This window comes from Rhopalosiphum padi, chromosome 2 (assembly GCF_020882245.1).
Source record: "Rhopalosiphum padi isolate XX-2018 chromosome 2, ASM2088224v1, whole genome shotgun sequence".
NCBI lineage: Eukaryota > Metazoa > Arthropoda > Insecta > Hemiptera > Aphididae > Rhopalosiphum > Rhopalosiphum padi.
This window is the reverse complement of record NC_083598.1, coordinates 12,749,525-12,767,607: the sequence shown is the minus strand read 5'-3', so window position 1 is coordinate 12,767,607 and position 18,083 is coordinate 12,749,525. Positions and strand designations below refer to the sequence as shown.

The window sequence follows — 18,083 nt, the reverse complement described above, 5'->3', positions numbered from 1 at the left end:
TCATAATATCATGTATGATACATTTATTTAACACACAATTTTGAAAGTAGATTTAATTATTGTTTATTTCATTTTCCTTGAATGTTTTATATATAGTTTACTTATCAAATTTATGTTTTATAACCATGTTATGTACTCATATCATGTATAATTTTAACTTCAAGTGCATTCATTATTTGGCCAGTTTATTTGATTTCATTTTTAATAAAGTACCCATTTTTATTTTATGTTTTTTATTCGTATTAAAATTTTATATTAATTGTGTAGTTATAGCAACAATGTAATAATATTTTTGTTCGAACAGCCCTATATTTATCTCAGAATTAATTGTTTTAATTTAATTATTGACATAACAATAACATAAGATAGGTTCAATGGTATTGACCACACGTTATTGATTTACCTGCATTGTAAAAATATTATGTAAAATATTTTAACTTGTCGTGCACAATTTGATAATATTTATAAATTATTATACTACCAAATTAATTATGAGTAGATATTTTCAGTTTCCATTATATATTTAAACACTTTTTTTTTCAATAATGAATATAAATCTAATTTTTAATATCTTATTTTTATATTGAATGTTTTACAATTGGACATTTTAAAAGTTTTATCTGATAAAGAAAAAAATAAAAACTTATGTAATACGTCTTGATCTTATGACGATTTCCTAAAAATAGCTTGTGAAAATGTTTTATGAATATATACAAGTATATAACTGCTAGCTTAGTAACTGCTAATTTTCAGTCCGATCATGGTTAGTATACGTATATAAATAATATCTGGTAATTGATAGTATATCATCATATATCTTAGACAAAATAAAATTGTATGTGTAAATTACTTTCTGTAATTGATGTTTTGTATTTAATAACTAATTTTATAATATTATCTTCAATCTATATTTTTTTTATTTCATGGAAAAGTCAAAAATATTTTAAAATAATTTTCTGTGAAATTGTATCTATAACTTTAATATACGTACATTGTTTGAAAAGTATTTGAGAAGAGTGATGGCTTGTAATTAACTGTGCAAAATTGTTGTTAAGGTGGTACATGAATGCATATTATAATCTGCAGATTTGTAGGAATAAAATAAAATACAAATATGAAATGAGAATAACATTCCACTGAGAATACGCAATTATAACCATAATTGTATGAGGCACCCAAATAACTAAAACCTTTGCTTTGAGGGTATGTCTTAAATACATGTTTAATTCATATCGTAACCATCGTATATTTTACGCATCTAATAAAATACAAAATGTGAAAATAAATCAATTATAATGAATAATGATATTTAAAAATCCTTGTTGACATAACTTTTTTTTTTCGATAATCTCAATTATTCACTTATGACTATACCATTATTATAATCATCGATTTGCAATTGAAAATTTGTTGTCAAAAAGTCTTGTTTTAATTTATTAAAAATGTAAACCTGTATTATAGCGATGAACTTTTCTTTTATATTTCAGAAAATAAGAGGTACGTATTGAAAGCGAAACGCAGTAATACAAATCAGATGAAATATACAGCACATATTTCTGTGAACACAAAATTAATTTTTCAGAAAACATTTTTGATTTGATCAATCGATGTTGTCAGTAGGTTTTGATTAAAATTCACAGTGTAATATTGCAATAACAAAAACGCATATTTTCATTTTCTGTTATAATATATTATTATATTGTGTCAATAGTTGAATATTAATAATATATCACAAAAAAGTGTAGTGGATAAACGTACATAATATACAAATAAATATCAACTACAAATTGGTTTCAGATAAATCGTAACTTATAATTATTTACAAGGTAACTAATAGTAATAATCTTAAAGTGTACGAACCGCTCTAATGACCTATAGCTATATGAGTATGGGTAGGTACGCAGACTGCTGTCCGTGCAATAGCTAGCTGCAGAACGTGTAGGTATAATAATAATATTCGTTGAACTATTAAAATATTTAATAATATAATAGTATTATGACTGAATATGTGTCAGCAGCGTCGCGACCGGAAACGCGCGTGGCACGTGGATTAGTCAGAGAACGAAGGTCGTTTGGCGATTGGCCGTCACTCTCTCTCTCTTTTTCAGTACGGCCTGTACGGGGCTGCGGCGGGCTTATAAGCGACGTCGGAAGCGTATCCGCCTTCCTTCTTGACGACTGCATTGAAACCGTTGTAGTCGTCGGCGGTGTACTCGACGGTGCGCGTGGAACCGTCGGCTTCCAAAAGGCTGTAGAAGCCTTTTACGTTACCGTTGCCGTCGCTGGACTCGGCCTGGCTCTTGACGTCGTAAGTGTTCGGGTCGTTTACGCTGTACACAAAGCTGTACGGCGTCGGTGCGTTAACGGGCACGTTAGCCTTTACCGGTGCCACGTGGTAAACGGGGTACGCCGGCACGACGTATTGGGCCAGGGCGGCGGATGACAAGCATGCGATGAAAACGATCATCTAAAATAAAAAAACGTCTGTTAGATTTTGATAACAAACCTGCAACGGCGGATAGAATATTATAAGAAATAATCTCATCACAATGTTTCACGTCCGATTCGCTATCCTATTGCATTGTCAATTCAATAACTCTAATACGCTATAGTCCTACATCATACGACAATCTGACAATACTTGATCATATCGCACGTACGACGAGTCGACGAATATTCAAATAATACATAGCAATCCCAGATAGACTCATGATGGTAATAAAATATTTTAAGACATTTATACATAAAACTATAAAAGTAAATTGTTTTTACTATACCTTGACAGCCATTGTAATTTGTCCGTACTCTGTTTGCGTTAGTAAAAGATTTAGATGTACGTGAACAATTATCACGATAACTTACTGTCAACTGATAAATGGTGTCTCCAACGTCTCTGTATTTATGTCAAATGCATACATATTGTCTTGTCCCTCCAGACTTTTATTTCTCCACGTACGCACGAACCGGTCATACCATAAAGGTATTTTTGTTATACATAGGTACATAATATTACATACATTTTTATTCCTTATAAATATGAGTAAAATTAAGTAATCTGATCTAAAAACACAGAATAAAATAAAATATTTGATGCCGTAATGCATTGAGAAATTTTAATGTTCTATAATATTTGTAATAGCTTATAATTAATAGGGCTCGTAAATTGATGAATTTGAATATAAATGCATATTTTAAGTTATTTTGCTATAAATGCATAGATATTTGAGATTTTTAGTTTGATAGCGTATATTTCGTATCTTATTTGAAAGCAAACTTTTAAAATGAAGATACCATATATTTATAATGCTATGCTATTTTATAAAATTAAAATAAATAAATTATGTCATAGAAATTTTATTCGTCATATTATATAAATATATTATAATATAATATGATATAAAATATTATATTATTGTATTATATTTTCATATTTTCAAGATATTCATTATTTATATAAATGGATCCTATGTATTGCGACGACTCAATTGCATTCAATAGTACAATTATTATGCAAACTGGTATAGACGTGCTTGTCGTAGGTACGTTCTTATCTGTTAATGATTCTATATTTAAAAAAAAATATGTTCATACTTCTTGCAATACGTTTATAGTTTTTGTTGAGTCGTACGCGTTAAAAATTAATTTTTTAATAATTGTAATACAAAATACAATAAATGTTTTATTTAAAATAAATCAAGTGTTAGGTAAAAAAAAAAAAAAATTAGATAAGTTAACTATTTTAGATTTTTAATGCATACAAATGCATATTTCTGATGTTTTTGTGTATATTTTGCAAGTGTATGCAATTTAATAGCCTTACTTATAAATATGATTCATGTCCACGCAAACTTAAATGCGTTTAAAATTAAAATATAATTTTAATAAATGGTATTATTAAATTCCATATTGGATGATAATCTTATTTAATATATATAACTACAAAGATGCACTTTATATTTCAGAATATTTTCATTAGGTAATAATTTATTATCATAATAATTTATAACGTATAAAAAGGTTTTTATTCGTAGAAAAATTCTATGTTCAACTATTATAATTGTGGTAGCTAGAATTAAAAATCTTCATTAGAAGGATTAGTTCAAAAAAGTTGTCTATTAAGAGCATTAGCTCTAAGATATTAGAAAGCTTAAGTGAATAACATTAATGCTACATAATAATGCGTTGTTCTGTCGTACAGTTTAACGACATTGAATCGTATCTAGAAACTCTACGTTCCAAGAAAGAGTTAAAATAGGATTATAATTTAGTAAATAAAATATTATTATATTAAATGTTAATTTAAGATATATGATTTTATACAGTTTGATGATAAAAAATAAAAAATTATCAATTTAAATTTATGTATCACAGGCAATAGTATTGTTAAAAATAACGATTTTTCATTTTATCATTAATGGATAGAACAATAAAGTATGAATTTATACGAATCAATTACTTCAATGGCATATAAATATGATTTGTATTTTACAATATTCTTCATGTAGTAAAAAAAATAAAAATATGTAAGTGAAATCAATTAATCACAAATTTGGATGAATTCGTTTCAATAGTTAAAGTAAATAATATTAAGTACGTTACGATTGCGTACGGAATTTTTTCACTACCATTGTGTTATATATTATATAATTGGTTTTATTTCAGAAATTTTAATTATTAGAAGTATTTAAAATTATATTATTATTTAAAAAAAAAATCTGATTGAATAATTAAGTTAATAGAAATACACACTTTTTACTTATTATCTTGACGGTTAATTTACTATGTTCATTTGAAAATATTACTATTGTTATTAATGCTAAATACTGAGTATTATATGCTAGCCACGTTGCATTCATTTGCATACGAAATAGTAATATTTTTAAGGGTCAGGTAGATAAATCGTATGACACGACGTATGCCGTCGTACTACTAAAAGGGACAAACGTATGCAATCGCATTTCACCGATAATATTTACTAAGAAGTCTATGCGCAATTTAATCAGTGGATTTGCAATTATACACAGAGTATCGTAAAAACAGATTTAATTAGATTTATTTAATTGCTAGTAATTTTGATGAATTACTAGATTGATGAATAACAGTGTTTGTACATTGTTCGTGATTTACAACTTTTTTTTTTCTATATTATTGAGTTATATTTTTCTACGTAGGAAACAGGATATTTTACAAATAATAACAGAAAATATAAGCATTTGAAAACTTTTTTTATTTATAATTTATGTTTGATTTAAAAAGTATACGTTATCACTGATCAATATTATATTTTTCAAACATAAACTGTACAATCTAATAAATTTCAATATTATAGTATATTATGTGTTTTTTTTAATACTTTTTGATGTCAGAAATATTAATTAATTATTTTTTTTTTTATTTTTTTTTTACCACAATTATAATTTTAGAGCTTAAACTATTTTTTACACAAAATAAATTATTGTCGACGGTACAATTATTACAGATTATTGTTACACCTCCTTTTGTTTTATGGTACTGTTCACGCCCCGTAATATTGTCACTCGGGGCGATACTTCTTTACGTCTGTTAATTAAATTTTAAGAATTGGTACCTTCACCATGCAACGTACGCCCGATATTAATTAAAAAAAAAAAAAGATTGTACATTAATATATTGTAGTGAGAGAAAAAAAGTGTAACAACTAACGTGTAATAGACGCGCGTCTGTGTGTGACTGGAGCTGCAGCTGTCTAATACGTGCAACATAATATTATATATTATTATTATTATATAGTTAATCGCATCGACTACAACCGATAATGTATATATAATGACATTATATTATATCATTTACGCCCCATTTATGTATTATTATGTACCGGTTGGGCGTCAATCATATTTGACTGTTTTTTTCTTCATTTTCTCTAAAATAACAGATTGACGCGATCCAGCTATACCTACCGGCCCGCTACGATATGTAAGACAAACAGACTTTATGAGAAATATGACCTCAGAATGATCAAACGAGTGTAATGTGCAGTGCTTGTACGTATAATTTGCTATTGTGTAATATTAATGCGTACGAGCATAATGACGAATGACGATGAATGGATATCAAATAATATACTATAATAATACACGCGTTAGTCATTAAGTAATAATATGCATATATATAGGTTAGTGTGGGCGAATCAGTATAATCACTGGTAGAGTTAGTTAAGATGAAATTTATACTGCACTAGTTAAAATGCATTCATAAAATATTAATAATAAATTAATATGCGGATCAAAAAAATGCTGTACATTACCTATAAATATTATTCTTGAAATATTATGTGCTTACCACGTTTCAACTTGGTATAGACATTTTAAATCATAAATTGGTTAAGTGAATATAAGCGCAATATTTGTTTTCCTTCTTAGACCCGCGTAGATTACTACACATTAACGAAAACTATTTTTTTTTTTAAGATTTTTAAGTATTTTTGTACCTAAGCTAATCTATTACAATAATTATAAGGATAATATTTTTGAGCATTTGACACATTGGATTTTATTATTGTTAGAATATATATATATATATATACTTATATTCTAATTCAAAAATAATGAAATTATTTATTTAAACAGATATACATTTTTTTTTAAAAGTGTGTACGGATAATACTCGTATTTTACCCTAAAATTACTCAACAATATAAAATCTTATTTTATTTGAATGCATTTTGCATGTGTTTAATGTGTGATAGAGAGAGAAACCAAACAATAAAATATCTTGTTTATATTATATAATATAAGTATCAAATATTTTTTTTCAATGTAATACTGTACCACGGTGTAGACTGTAGATTATAAAGAGACAACTATAAATGCATAGATCCTTTTTTACCCGTTTAGGCCAAAGATATAGAATATCATATAAATGTTATGCAATAATAATTACGAATTTCAAATTAATAAATTAGAATAGTAATTAAATGATATAAAATAAGACAATTAAAAAAAAAAGAGTGATATTAAAATATATTAAAAAAATAAAATTAGATTAATATGCTTTTAAGTATCTAGTTAGAGGGTTGCTATTTAAAATAATTATATTATAATTATTAATTAATGTAAATAAAATCAAAAATATATATGTATATACATTTAGTAATTTAGTATATCATAATAGATATTATGTAGTTAGCAGGTAATCCACTATCATAATAACCTTTTTGTAGTTCATTTTTTTTTAAATACGATATTTTCATATTAATAAAATATCGAATGAGAATAAAACTATTTTTTGTTTTTTTGTTCTACATCTACATGCCAGGTAAAAAAAAATTCAATACAAAACATTAAATTACACGCTTTGCATAATTTTAAAAATATTTCTATTATCTAAAAAAAGTTTATAAAAAAGCACGATATTGGCGGGAAATTTCAACTTAATATATAACTACTATGCATATTATATAGGTATACTTATAATATTTATAATATTATATTATCATAATATTATTAAAAACTCACATTTTAAATTTTCATTTTATTACCAAATCGAATTGTATTATATTTTGTCACAACTGACAAGTAACAATATATTACATCTTTTTTTTATAGAACAAAACATTTATAAAATTTGATTGTATATAGGAAATTACTTGCTACGGAAATATTGGCATCCATTCGTATATTTTATTGGTTTCAATTAAAAAGGCTATTTAGGATACATTGCGATCTGAGTATACAATCACAATACATTACGGTGTTTATTTATTATAAAATAATGAATATTAAAATAGTTACTAAAAAAATTGCATTTCAATTTAAACTATTGAATAATCAACACGCTATAACTATTATTAAATTATAAGTGAATAAAAAAGTTATACCTACGATAGTTATACCTCGTATAATATGACATTTATTTAAAGTGTGTATCTTAGCAAAATACAATTCGTTATGCATTTTTGTATGTTTTGTTTTAATAAATATTATGAGTTATAATATGTAAGTCCTTTTCACTATTAAGGTAAATAGGTTGTTACATATACTTATAATTTCCCGAATAATATAATATTTTTATTCAAGGTAGGTAACAAATGTTCTCATATTATTCTAAAAATATTATATCTATCAAACTAAACTATATCTTATAGTTGCATGCTGTATGCATTTATTTTTTGAACGCTAATTACTTCACAAATTCAGTGGTATATACCTGAATTTGATCAAATATTTCCCAAAAATTCTTTTCAGACTATTTGCTAGTGTCTAAAGTGTAGACTTCAATTATTACTAGTATACACGCTGTAAAGCGTTAAGGGTAAATTAGAATAAACAAAACACAGATATTTTCAATAAATACACATTGATATATATATTTACACAATAAATACATAAGTCGTACCCATTGTCTTATATCATATTAATATGTGGCAATGTATGACTTTGCAACCATGGTTCAATATGAACGCGATGGCCCAGAGGTACAGGAAGAAAACATGAAAAAAAGGGGGCGAAGAAGAGAGTTGATTTACATGTCTGAGGAAGTTATTAGTATGCTGGTTTGTAGGCTGGTTTGTAGGCCGGGGCAGAGTATGCTGGTGCTGGGTAAGCTGGGGCAGCATAGGCTGGTGCGGAGTAAGCTGGGGCGGCGTAAGCAGCTGGCTTGTAGGCTGGTGCGGAGTAGGCTGGTGCGGCGTAAGCAGCTGGCTTGTAGGCCGGTGCGGAGTAAGCTGGGGCCTTGTATCCACCTTCGTTCTTGACGACGGCGTTGAAACCGTTGTAGTCATCGGCGGTGTATTCAACGGTACGGGTGGAACCGTCGGCTTCCAAAAGGCTGTAAGATCCCTTGACGTAACCGTTTCCGTCGCTGTATTCGGATTGGCTCTTGACATCGTAGGTGTGTGGGTCGTTTACGCTGTATTCGAAGTTGTATGGGGCTGGGGCGTATGCGGGCTCTGGGGCGTAAGCCTTTGGTGCGGAGTAAGCTGGTGCTGAGTAAGCGGGCTTGTAGGCTGGGGCGGGGTATTGGGCGAGAGCAGAAGCCACGCAGGCGGTGAAGATGATCAACTAGAACAAAAAACAAAATTTATATTATAAGTTAGAATTTTATCAAACGGTCGTGTTATCCATTAGATGTCTTTATGGTTTTGTGATTTAGTGAAAATAACGCGTATTTAATCCTCAAGTTATGAATAGGTAACGAAACAATATAATATGACACGTATAGTATACTTTCAATGAAGTTATCGGAGAAAAAAATAAAGATACTTGTATTTTTTTTATTAACGATTAGTTAAATTCATATATTATATAAAACTAAAACCTCCTTGTCATACGATACTAATCAACCATATAGACCATGCAAAAAATCGTGTTGAAGTACTGATCAAAATATTGAAATTTTATTTTGTCATAATAATAACGTCCTATGAGTGGTATATTTCTTACCTTAGCGGCCATTTTTGTGAGTGTGTGTGTGTTCTGTTGAGATACTAGACACTGAAGTTAATGGAATGAACTGAGTGATGTTTGGATTGCGCCGACCGTATTTATGCTAAAAGTTTAGGGGGTTATCAAATAATCCCTCCCAGACGGTAACGCGTGTTGCTACCGTACGTGGGTGTGCAAAAATACTAATATGGCGTAAAGAAAAAAATAATAATAATAAACAAGAGCAAACACAAACGCTCACACGCGTATACGAGAGAACCTTCACCTGGTAAACTGGTCCAACGCATTAAAAAACCACTCCCAAACAACAGGTTTTGATACAATATTATATCTATATATAGGTCGAGTGCACATGAGTTACTATATAATATATTATATTATATTACGAACGCACTGCATACGTCGTTGTCACCGTGATTGTATTTTCTTCATTGTCGGCGCGAAGGCGATTTACGATGTTTTTCTTTTAACCCTAATTATTACGTGCGCGATACGAACGCCTCGGGGAAAAATTTTACACGCGCGACACCGTGTGTGCACGCGTTGTTTATAATATATGAACCGAAAAATAATATTATACACGTACGGCACATAATATTATGTCCGATAATTAAAAAAACCTAAATCGCGAGATGTACAGCAACCATTCGCCCGCGTTGTAGTAAATAATATAAATCGACCGTAATGACGAAATTAACATGTTGATACAGATAATATAATATTATATCATGACGTAGAGGCCACCTACATAATGTTATACTATCGTGTAATATATTATACATATACATAATATGTTTTAAATAGTTTGTTAATAAATTTACGGTTACGATAATATTCATATCCCACGGTAATATCGTTTTCGCGTTGTGCATAAATTCTAGTGAGGAATTTAAAATATGACAATAACGTCTATGGAAATATTTGAGAATAATAATAGGATGATGTGGGGATGATGGGAATTAATATCTACCGTGGTGGTGGCGATACCGCATCTTTGATCGTCCAACTATGATTAGAAAAAAAATGTGTTAGTAGGTAAACTGTAGTATAGGTACATATTTTACAGTAAATTATATCGATACATTACCTACCACATAGTATGGGTTTTAAACACTATGGTGTTTAATATTTCGATAATATATGGTATTAACAATAATGCTTTTCACAGTATTATTTATCAAAGAGAAAGTAGAGTTTATGTGCCTATATAGAAGGATTATACCGTAATTATGATTCATTTGTGTGTTTGCATATCAAAATGTTATGGTTACATTTGTTAAGTTAAAATTAGCATTTTTTTTATTATTATATTTTTTTCGTATGTACTATATATATATATATACTTAACACCACGTACTATACGATCTTATATAATAATTTATTTGATACATTGTTATGGAAATGCTGTTGAATAATTAAAATACATTATAAGTAAATAATAAACAGATTATTACAAACCTACGTGCATCCTATATATAATATTGTCCACTAAATTGTTTAACTATATACATTTGTCTTATTCATTATAATCCTAGAATTTTACTGACATTTAAATATACTAGTACCTACTTACTTTACTATTATGTTTTGCATAAAAAAAAAAGAAACATTCATAATAGTTTTGGGATTTTATCCACTATTTCAATATTTGTGAATGATCGCCACGAAGCAGGTTTAATTATACATTAATTTCGTTTATATTAATTTTGGAAGATAAGACAATAAGGTTTAATTGATCAATATCAGGCTATGAGGAAAATCTTGTATCGTATAATATATAACTTATTACTATTTTAATTAAAATATACTTTTAAGATTTTTGATGCACTATGTATACTCACTCCTAATATTCCCTTTAATAATACATTTTTTTTTTAATTTAATTTTTTAGAGTTTTTAAGTATAATAAGGGATACAATTTTCAATCATTTAGATTTTTAATACTATTGAAGGAAACATAAGATTTCTGACATAATACAGATAATAGATTTGTAAAATACTCTTTAATATGACTACTATCATATATTGTATTTTCTCTGTTTCACAAGCATACAGCATAATACATTTGAGATTGTGTACCGATTGTGTATTGTTAACTTTTATATAAGATTAAATTGATCAATTATCAAAGTTAAAGATAAGAAAATTATGTATGCTTAAGCGTTGGCTTTTTTTCGATATGTTAATTATTAAACTATAGCTAAGTTAAAAATACACAGTTGGTTCTAGTGAATTAAAATTTTTTATGTTGTATATTTGTAAAACGTAGGCAATATATTTGAAAGTATCGTCCTTTAAATAGAATACAATTAATACCTATATATTTTTGTTTAATCTTAGAACAACAGTTTATTATTGAAAAAATATTTTTTTAAACTTCTCTAACATTTTTAAGTAAATACAAATATTATATTTTCTTATTAGATCTATATTTGTGCATCGCTTTATCATTTGAACAAATTTATAATAGTTTTCAGGACAAACTTGAGAATGCATTAGTAAAATAGCCCTTATTGGTCGTTAAATATGTCAATTTTATGTTTTGTTACAATACATATTTGTTTTAAATTTTAAATAATAAAAAAAATAATATAATTATGTTATAAAAATGATTTATAAAGATTTTTAAATTTCATACTAACATAAATAATATTGTGATTTTTTAGTCCACATATTAGTATTCAATGTAAATTTCAAAATAATTTCAAGTTGTTCGAGTTGAGAAACTAACATATATTTTTAACATATATTATAACATAATGATCAATTTAATAGAAGTAATAATATTATTTATTATATCAATCCGTATTTAGCAGTTCTTAAGAGTTTTTATTATACTAGAAAAGAAAATATAAAGACCAGTTTCGTATGTTAGTATTCATACTTTTTAGAATAAGTATATACCTATAATATACGTTTGAGCATTATTTTTAAATTTCTTAGTCATAAAACAAAAAAAATAATATTTATTTCAGATGGCTCAAAGTTTAAAATGATCATGTACTTTGGTAAACAATTCACTTTTTATCCACATGCACATTTAAATTCAATATAAAGTATATAAAGTTATATTAATTATTCTTTAATTTCTTTAAATGAGTTAGTTTTGTACACTTGAATATTGACCAAAATAGTTGTTGATTAAAAGTTAGAACTAATGTTCATGATATAATTTTAAAACTTATATTTATGTTAGGAAAGATACAGCTAGGCACTATTTATCTCGACAATTATGGTCAGGTTAAGTTAACCCATCTGAGAACTAGAACTAGTAAAGAAAAATACTTGTAATGTAAAAATTTGGCATTTAATTTACTTGAAATAAATCAAAAATTGAAAAAATATTAAATTTCCATTAACTAATCTACCTATTAAAAATACATATGAATAATAGATACTATAGTTTCTATAGGTACCTAATTTATTAACCACTCGTCTTGTTAAACTAGCAATGACAAAAGCTATAAAGTATATCAGTTAACACTCTATGTGGTACTTTCTGTATATTTTTTAAAACATGACGGGTCGAAAAATTGTCGTATTGGCAAGTTAAACTGATTTATACCATAAATACGTAATTACACAATTAGTGTTAATCTTGCATAAAATATCAAAAATGATAGAAAACAAAAAAAAAAACATTTACATTAATTTAAAAAAAGAAAAATGAAATTAATTCTAAATTTCTTTAAAAAAGCAGCTATCAAATCCAAACCCTAGTTGTAATTAAAATGTTATAAATATATAGAATATTATATAAATACGAATAAGCTTATATAATACTCGACTCTTATAGAATTGTTATAAATACATACGAAGGTAGGAAAGAACAATAAAAGAACAATACAATAAAAATTGTAAACATGTAAATAAAAATGTACCTTGATATATTTAATAATTGACTAACATAATTAATTTACTGTTTCAACATGTTAATTATACTTGTATATTTGTTTTAAAAACTATTTTTGCACACTGGATATAATTTATGAACCACAATACATTTTAAGGGCATAAGTAAGACGTAAGAGAGATTTGAGAATTGCAAAGACAATAGAACATAATATTTTACAAAAAATTAAGAATAATACATTTTTGTAAGTTCCATTAAATAAAAAAAAATACACGATGATTAAACGGCAATAACTATTTGAAGCCAATCATCTTTTCAGACCTAACGATTATAAATAAATAGTCAATTTTTTTTAACGAAAAACGTAGTTTACGAAAATATCTGTGATAGGTTATCACTATACTGACGCTTCATCAAATATAGGTTTTAGGATTATCTTTATAATATGTATATATTTGTATGAAACAAATTTTAAACTATATACAATATATATATATGTGTATGTGCATATAATTGTAAAAAAATAACAAATACTTTATTTATTTTATTTCATTATTTATTTATAAAATAAATACAACGATGACATAAATATGTGGTGAATAATGAAAATTTCATGACAATGGCATGAAATCAAAAAAGGTAAAGAAGAGATTTGGTTTACATGACAAAATAAATTATTAGTATGCTGGTTTGTATGCTGGCTTGTAGGCCGGTGCAGAGTAAGCTGGTGCAGCGTATGCTGGTGCTGGGTAAGCTGGGGCAGCGTAGGCTGGTGCGGAGTAAGCTGGTGCGGAGTAAGCTGGCTTGTAGGCAGCTGGGGCGGAGTTCTTGACGACGGCGTTGAAACCGTTGTAGTCGTCAGCGGTGTATTCGACGGTGCGGGTGGAACCATCGGCTTCCAAAAGGCTGTAAGATCCCTTGACGTAACCGTTGCCGTCGGCGTATTCAGATTGGCTCTTGACGTCGTAGGTGTGTGGGTCGTTTACGCTGTATTCGAAGCTGTATGGGGCTGGGGCGTATGCGGGCTCTGGGGCGTAAGCCTTTGGTGCGGAGTAAGCGGGCGCTGAGTACGCTGGCTTGTAAGCGGGGGCAGAGTATTGGGCGAGAGCGGTAGCCACGCAAGCGGCGAGGATGATGATCTGTAAAAAACGATTTACAAATTTAAAAAAAATCATTTTTACCTTAATGAATTTAAATTAAAAATCGTTTCGTTTAAAAAATTAAACGTCTTAAAATATCAAATCTTAACTTACCTTAGCGGCCATTTTAGTAGTTTTTGTTTTTGCTTGGTCAATGTATTGCTTGACTGTGTGCAGAAATGAACTGGTGATTACGGAGACCAAAGACATGGTATTTAAGCTAAAAATTTGTCGCCTCATCCCTCCCAGTCGTATATAGAAAACAATATACTCTTGGACAGTTACTGTATCGTGTCGTACAAGAACCGGTTGAGGCGGAGACGCCCGTGCAGTATGCATTTTATTTTTAACACATTTAATTTGAATTAGTGTATATATGGTTCAAGTTTGTAAAAAAAAAAATCAATTTATTCACGTTAACGATCTATTTAAAATACATTAATTGATACACGCTATTTCGGTTACTCCTAAGGGAGTGGCAAGTATCAACCTAAACAGCTTAAACTGAAACGCGCGCGTATGATATTCGTAACTATGAAAAGAGCATTTTAATGTACTGTTTAAATGAAAGCGTAAAATATGTACCCAATCATTTAATATTTCATACATCGGCCGTTTATAGTATAAATTAAATATTCATATTATTGATATTGTAAAATATAATTGTTATTTATAAAATTTCACAAAATCCTGTTTCTTAGTAATATCTTACGATTTGTATATAGTAGGTATTCCGTTTAATTATAGCCGAAAACGATCTTTTACGTTTTTCATTTCATTAGTAATTTTTTTAACAATTTCAATGATTATCAATCATGCAATTCGAGTAGGTGTAAAAATGAACTGGAAAGAGCGCGCCGCTTATACACTAGTTTAGTAGCAGCGGCGTACGAGAGGTTGTTTTTTTTACGCGATGACGGCGCGGCGTTGAGAACATAGTTGACATAGCATTCTATGATTCACTTGTGTTTCGCTGGTAATTTAATTTAGCATACCAACTAGGTCTAAACTGATACTTACGTGTCGTACATTTTCATATCATCTATGTTCACATATATGAACGGATAATATTAATATTTAAAAAAAATTTAATATTATCAATGGTGTAACTGAAACACTGCAGTGTATATTATGCGTATACTAATCACTATCTAGGTAGGTACGTAATAAACGTTTTGCAATACGAACACGAGTAGAATTTGAAAATTTTGTAATTCGTAAATATTTATAGACTATTAATTTTTGTGATACATTTACCGATGTTTCTGATTTGATGCGTTAAAAATGTCGAGTAACATCAGGGATTGTTTCAACCTAGTTTGCAGTATAACATATAAATGATCTTTATGCTTTTTGCAAACCTGTTGTATTATGTTACATAATGTATGTATACATTACTTGTTATGCTATACGAATATAATATTTCATCGGCAATCTTGCATCGATTCGCTGAAATTTTATATTCAGTTGGATAAAATCACGAATACAATAAATATTTATAGTCAGTAATAATGATATAAATATTATTTAATAACTTTCCAATCAGCAGTGTTTGATTTTAAATTAATAATTATGACAACATACAAAACACATTTATGTATATTATAATATATTTCATTATTACAAAACTTAAAACTCAAGTACTAGGAAAGACTAATCATAAAGATATACATACACAGCAGTTAAAAAGATATATTTTTATATAATTGTAAATTAACAATATAAAATGTTATTTATTGAATATGGAAAATAAATATTATTTTATAAGCATTGGACTATGTTATCTTATACTACCTTTAGGGGTATAGAGCAAAATGAAACAATAATATATATATGGTGTGTGTGTGTGTGTGTGTGTGTGTGTGTGAAATATAATATAAATATTATTGAAAACGATTACAACACAATTGTTGCGAACGAGCAGTCACGTGGCATATTATGCACTATATAACATATAAGATGTTTATATTTAGTATAGAAAATAAAAGAAAGAACATTCCTTGCACGTTGTTAAGACATAATTTTAGGTGTAAGCAATGGTGGGTGTTCTTACATATTAATATTATATTATGAAGAGTTACTAAACTGTTATTGAATTTTAAAAACTATTCCATCATTTGTTTCATCACTCAACTTCAAATAAAAACAAAATTAAATTAAATAATTTTCAAAATTGTAATTGGTAATAAATTGAAATAGCAAACCAATTTAAATATAACTTAACTATAACCATTAATGTCTTAATTTCTCAAGTGTGTGCATGAGTATTGATCATAATTCACAAAAAAATCATTTTATTTGTCATTTTATTTCTCGCCATATTTTTACAAAAATATAGAAATTATTTTAATTAAAAAACTGTTAATTGTTTAATATAATAGTGGTATAATTGTATCAAAAATGTGATCCGCGTGCTCGTACGGCTGGCAAACGCTTTCAGTGTGGCTTGCAATAAACATATTTTATTTTTTCAATATTGTTGAAATTTTAAATAAAAATAAATAACTATTGTAAAAAATGTCAAAATGTACATCTTTTTTATACCTAGTATTTAATACGGTTAGGTATATTAACATAATTATAATCAATAGACAACACTAGATAGCCACTATGGTTTTAAATGATTCACAGTTTTTCTCAAAATTAGAAATAATATTAAAAATCAGGTGATTAATGAAAATAAAATTTTGTAACTTGAATATTTTCAAAAAAATGAACTTTATAAAATGGATATCTTTAATTTTTTTGAAAATAATATAAATAAAAAAGTATATTTTTTTTAACTTTTTTACCAAAATATTAAAAGAAATTAAAATATGAAATATTTGTAGTTCTTGTCCTTGTGAATCTGTTTAAAAAAACAGAATTATGATTTCTCCATTATTTCAGGAGATATCGTAATGAGTAACTCCTCACGAGACACTCTGTATTGTACTCGTATTTTTGAATTAAATATAAGAATATGTTGTCAAAAACTAGTTTTCGCGTATTAAGTTCTCAAGTTTTCAATGTTGATCTCCAAAGTTACCAACTAGATCCAATTTGCTATTAGAAACCTCAAAGTTTAAGAATATTGCATTTTTTTTTACTACAAAATGTGTACCCAAACTCGTCATACGCAAAAAAGATATATACCTCATTGTAAAATTAATATACGTATTCAACACTTCCCAGTTCGCTCAGTCTAATATGAACAAAAAAAATAATTTTCATACATTCTAGGGAATAAAAAGTTAATTCAAATATAAGTTCAAAATAATAACTTTCCATGATTTTTTAATTATCATGATAACAGGTATGTGATTACTGATTATACTGCAGGTATAAATGTAATACGAATACAATTTTTTTATTAATTGAATCATTGTTGACTACATTGTGTAAACACAACGATTCAGTGTACCTATATACTATTTATAAGATGTGAAGTTTCTGATTTATTTTTAAATTAATATAAATGTATTATTATTTATAACTTTCATATAGAAAGCCGACTTTAATGCACACTTCTGTAGCTGGCAATATGGCGCATATTACATATTTTATCAGTTGAGTTTTGAAATTATACTTTAAAACCATAATACCATATTGTGTACTCGAATATTTTGTTTGACTTTTTATAGTCTGATTAGCCATTGATAACTCGTAAATTATGAAGTTTGAAATAAA

At 27.6% G+C, this 18,083-nt stretch overlaps 4 protein-coding genes across 6 annotated transcripts in view; 1 reads left to right on the top strand and 3 right to left on the bottom strand.

Moving 5' to 3' along the window:
- LOC132921140 (Kv channel-interacting protein 1-like) overlaps nucleotides 1–18,083 on the top strand; it is a 411,785-nt gene that overhangs the window by 80,177 nt on the left and 313,525 nt on the right. The gene's annotated exons all lie outside the window — the stretch shown is intronic.
- Nucleotides 1,669–2,892, bottom strand: LOC132921170 (cuticle protein 8-like). Its single transcript, XM_060984033.1, has 2 exons — nucleotides 2,778–2,892; nucleotides 1,669–2,467 (listed from the first exon to the last, which is right to left on the bottom strand). Exons 1-2 carry the CDS (start codon nucleotides 2,787–2,789, stop codon nucleotides 2,105–2,107), a joined length of 375 nt encoding a protein of 124 aa, XP_060840016.1. The 5' UTR covers nucleotides 2,790–2,892; the 3' UTR covers nucleotides 1,669–2,104.
- On the bottom strand, nucleotides 8,318–9,580 carry LOC132921147 (cuticle protein 19-like). The gene is made up of 2 exons (XM_060984006.1): nucleotides 9,420–9,580; nucleotides 8,318–9,038 (listed from the first exon to the last, which is right to left on the bottom strand). The coding sequence occupies exons 1-2, from the start codon at nucleotides 9,429–9,431 to the stop codon at nucleotides 8,520–8,522; spliced, it is 531 nt and encodes a 176-aa protein (XP_060839989.1). The 5' UTR covers nucleotides 9,432–9,580; the 3' UTR covers nucleotides 8,318–8,519.
- Nucleotides 13,810–14,664, bottom strand: LOC132921144 (cuticle protein 7-like). Its single transcript, XM_060984002.1, has 2 exons — nucleotides 14,529–14,664; nucleotides 13,810–14,414 (listed from the first exon to the last, which is right to left on the bottom strand). Exons 1-2 carry the CDS (start codon nucleotides 14,652–14,654, stop codon nucleotides 13,953–13,955), a joined length of 588 nt encoding a protein of 195 aa, XP_060839985.1. The 5' UTR covers nucleotides 14,655–14,664; the 3' UTR covers nucleotides 13,810–13,952.

Coding starts and splice junctions, on each gene's coding strand:
- LOC132921144 (XM_060984002.1), bottom strand. CDS start 14,654: ATGAGGCGACAAATTTTTAGCTTAAATACCATGTCTTTGGTCTCCGTA. Junction 14,415..14,528: donor CTACTAAAATGGCCGCTAAG/GTAAGTTAAGAT, acceptor CGTTTTTTACAG/ATCATCATCCTCGCCGCTTG.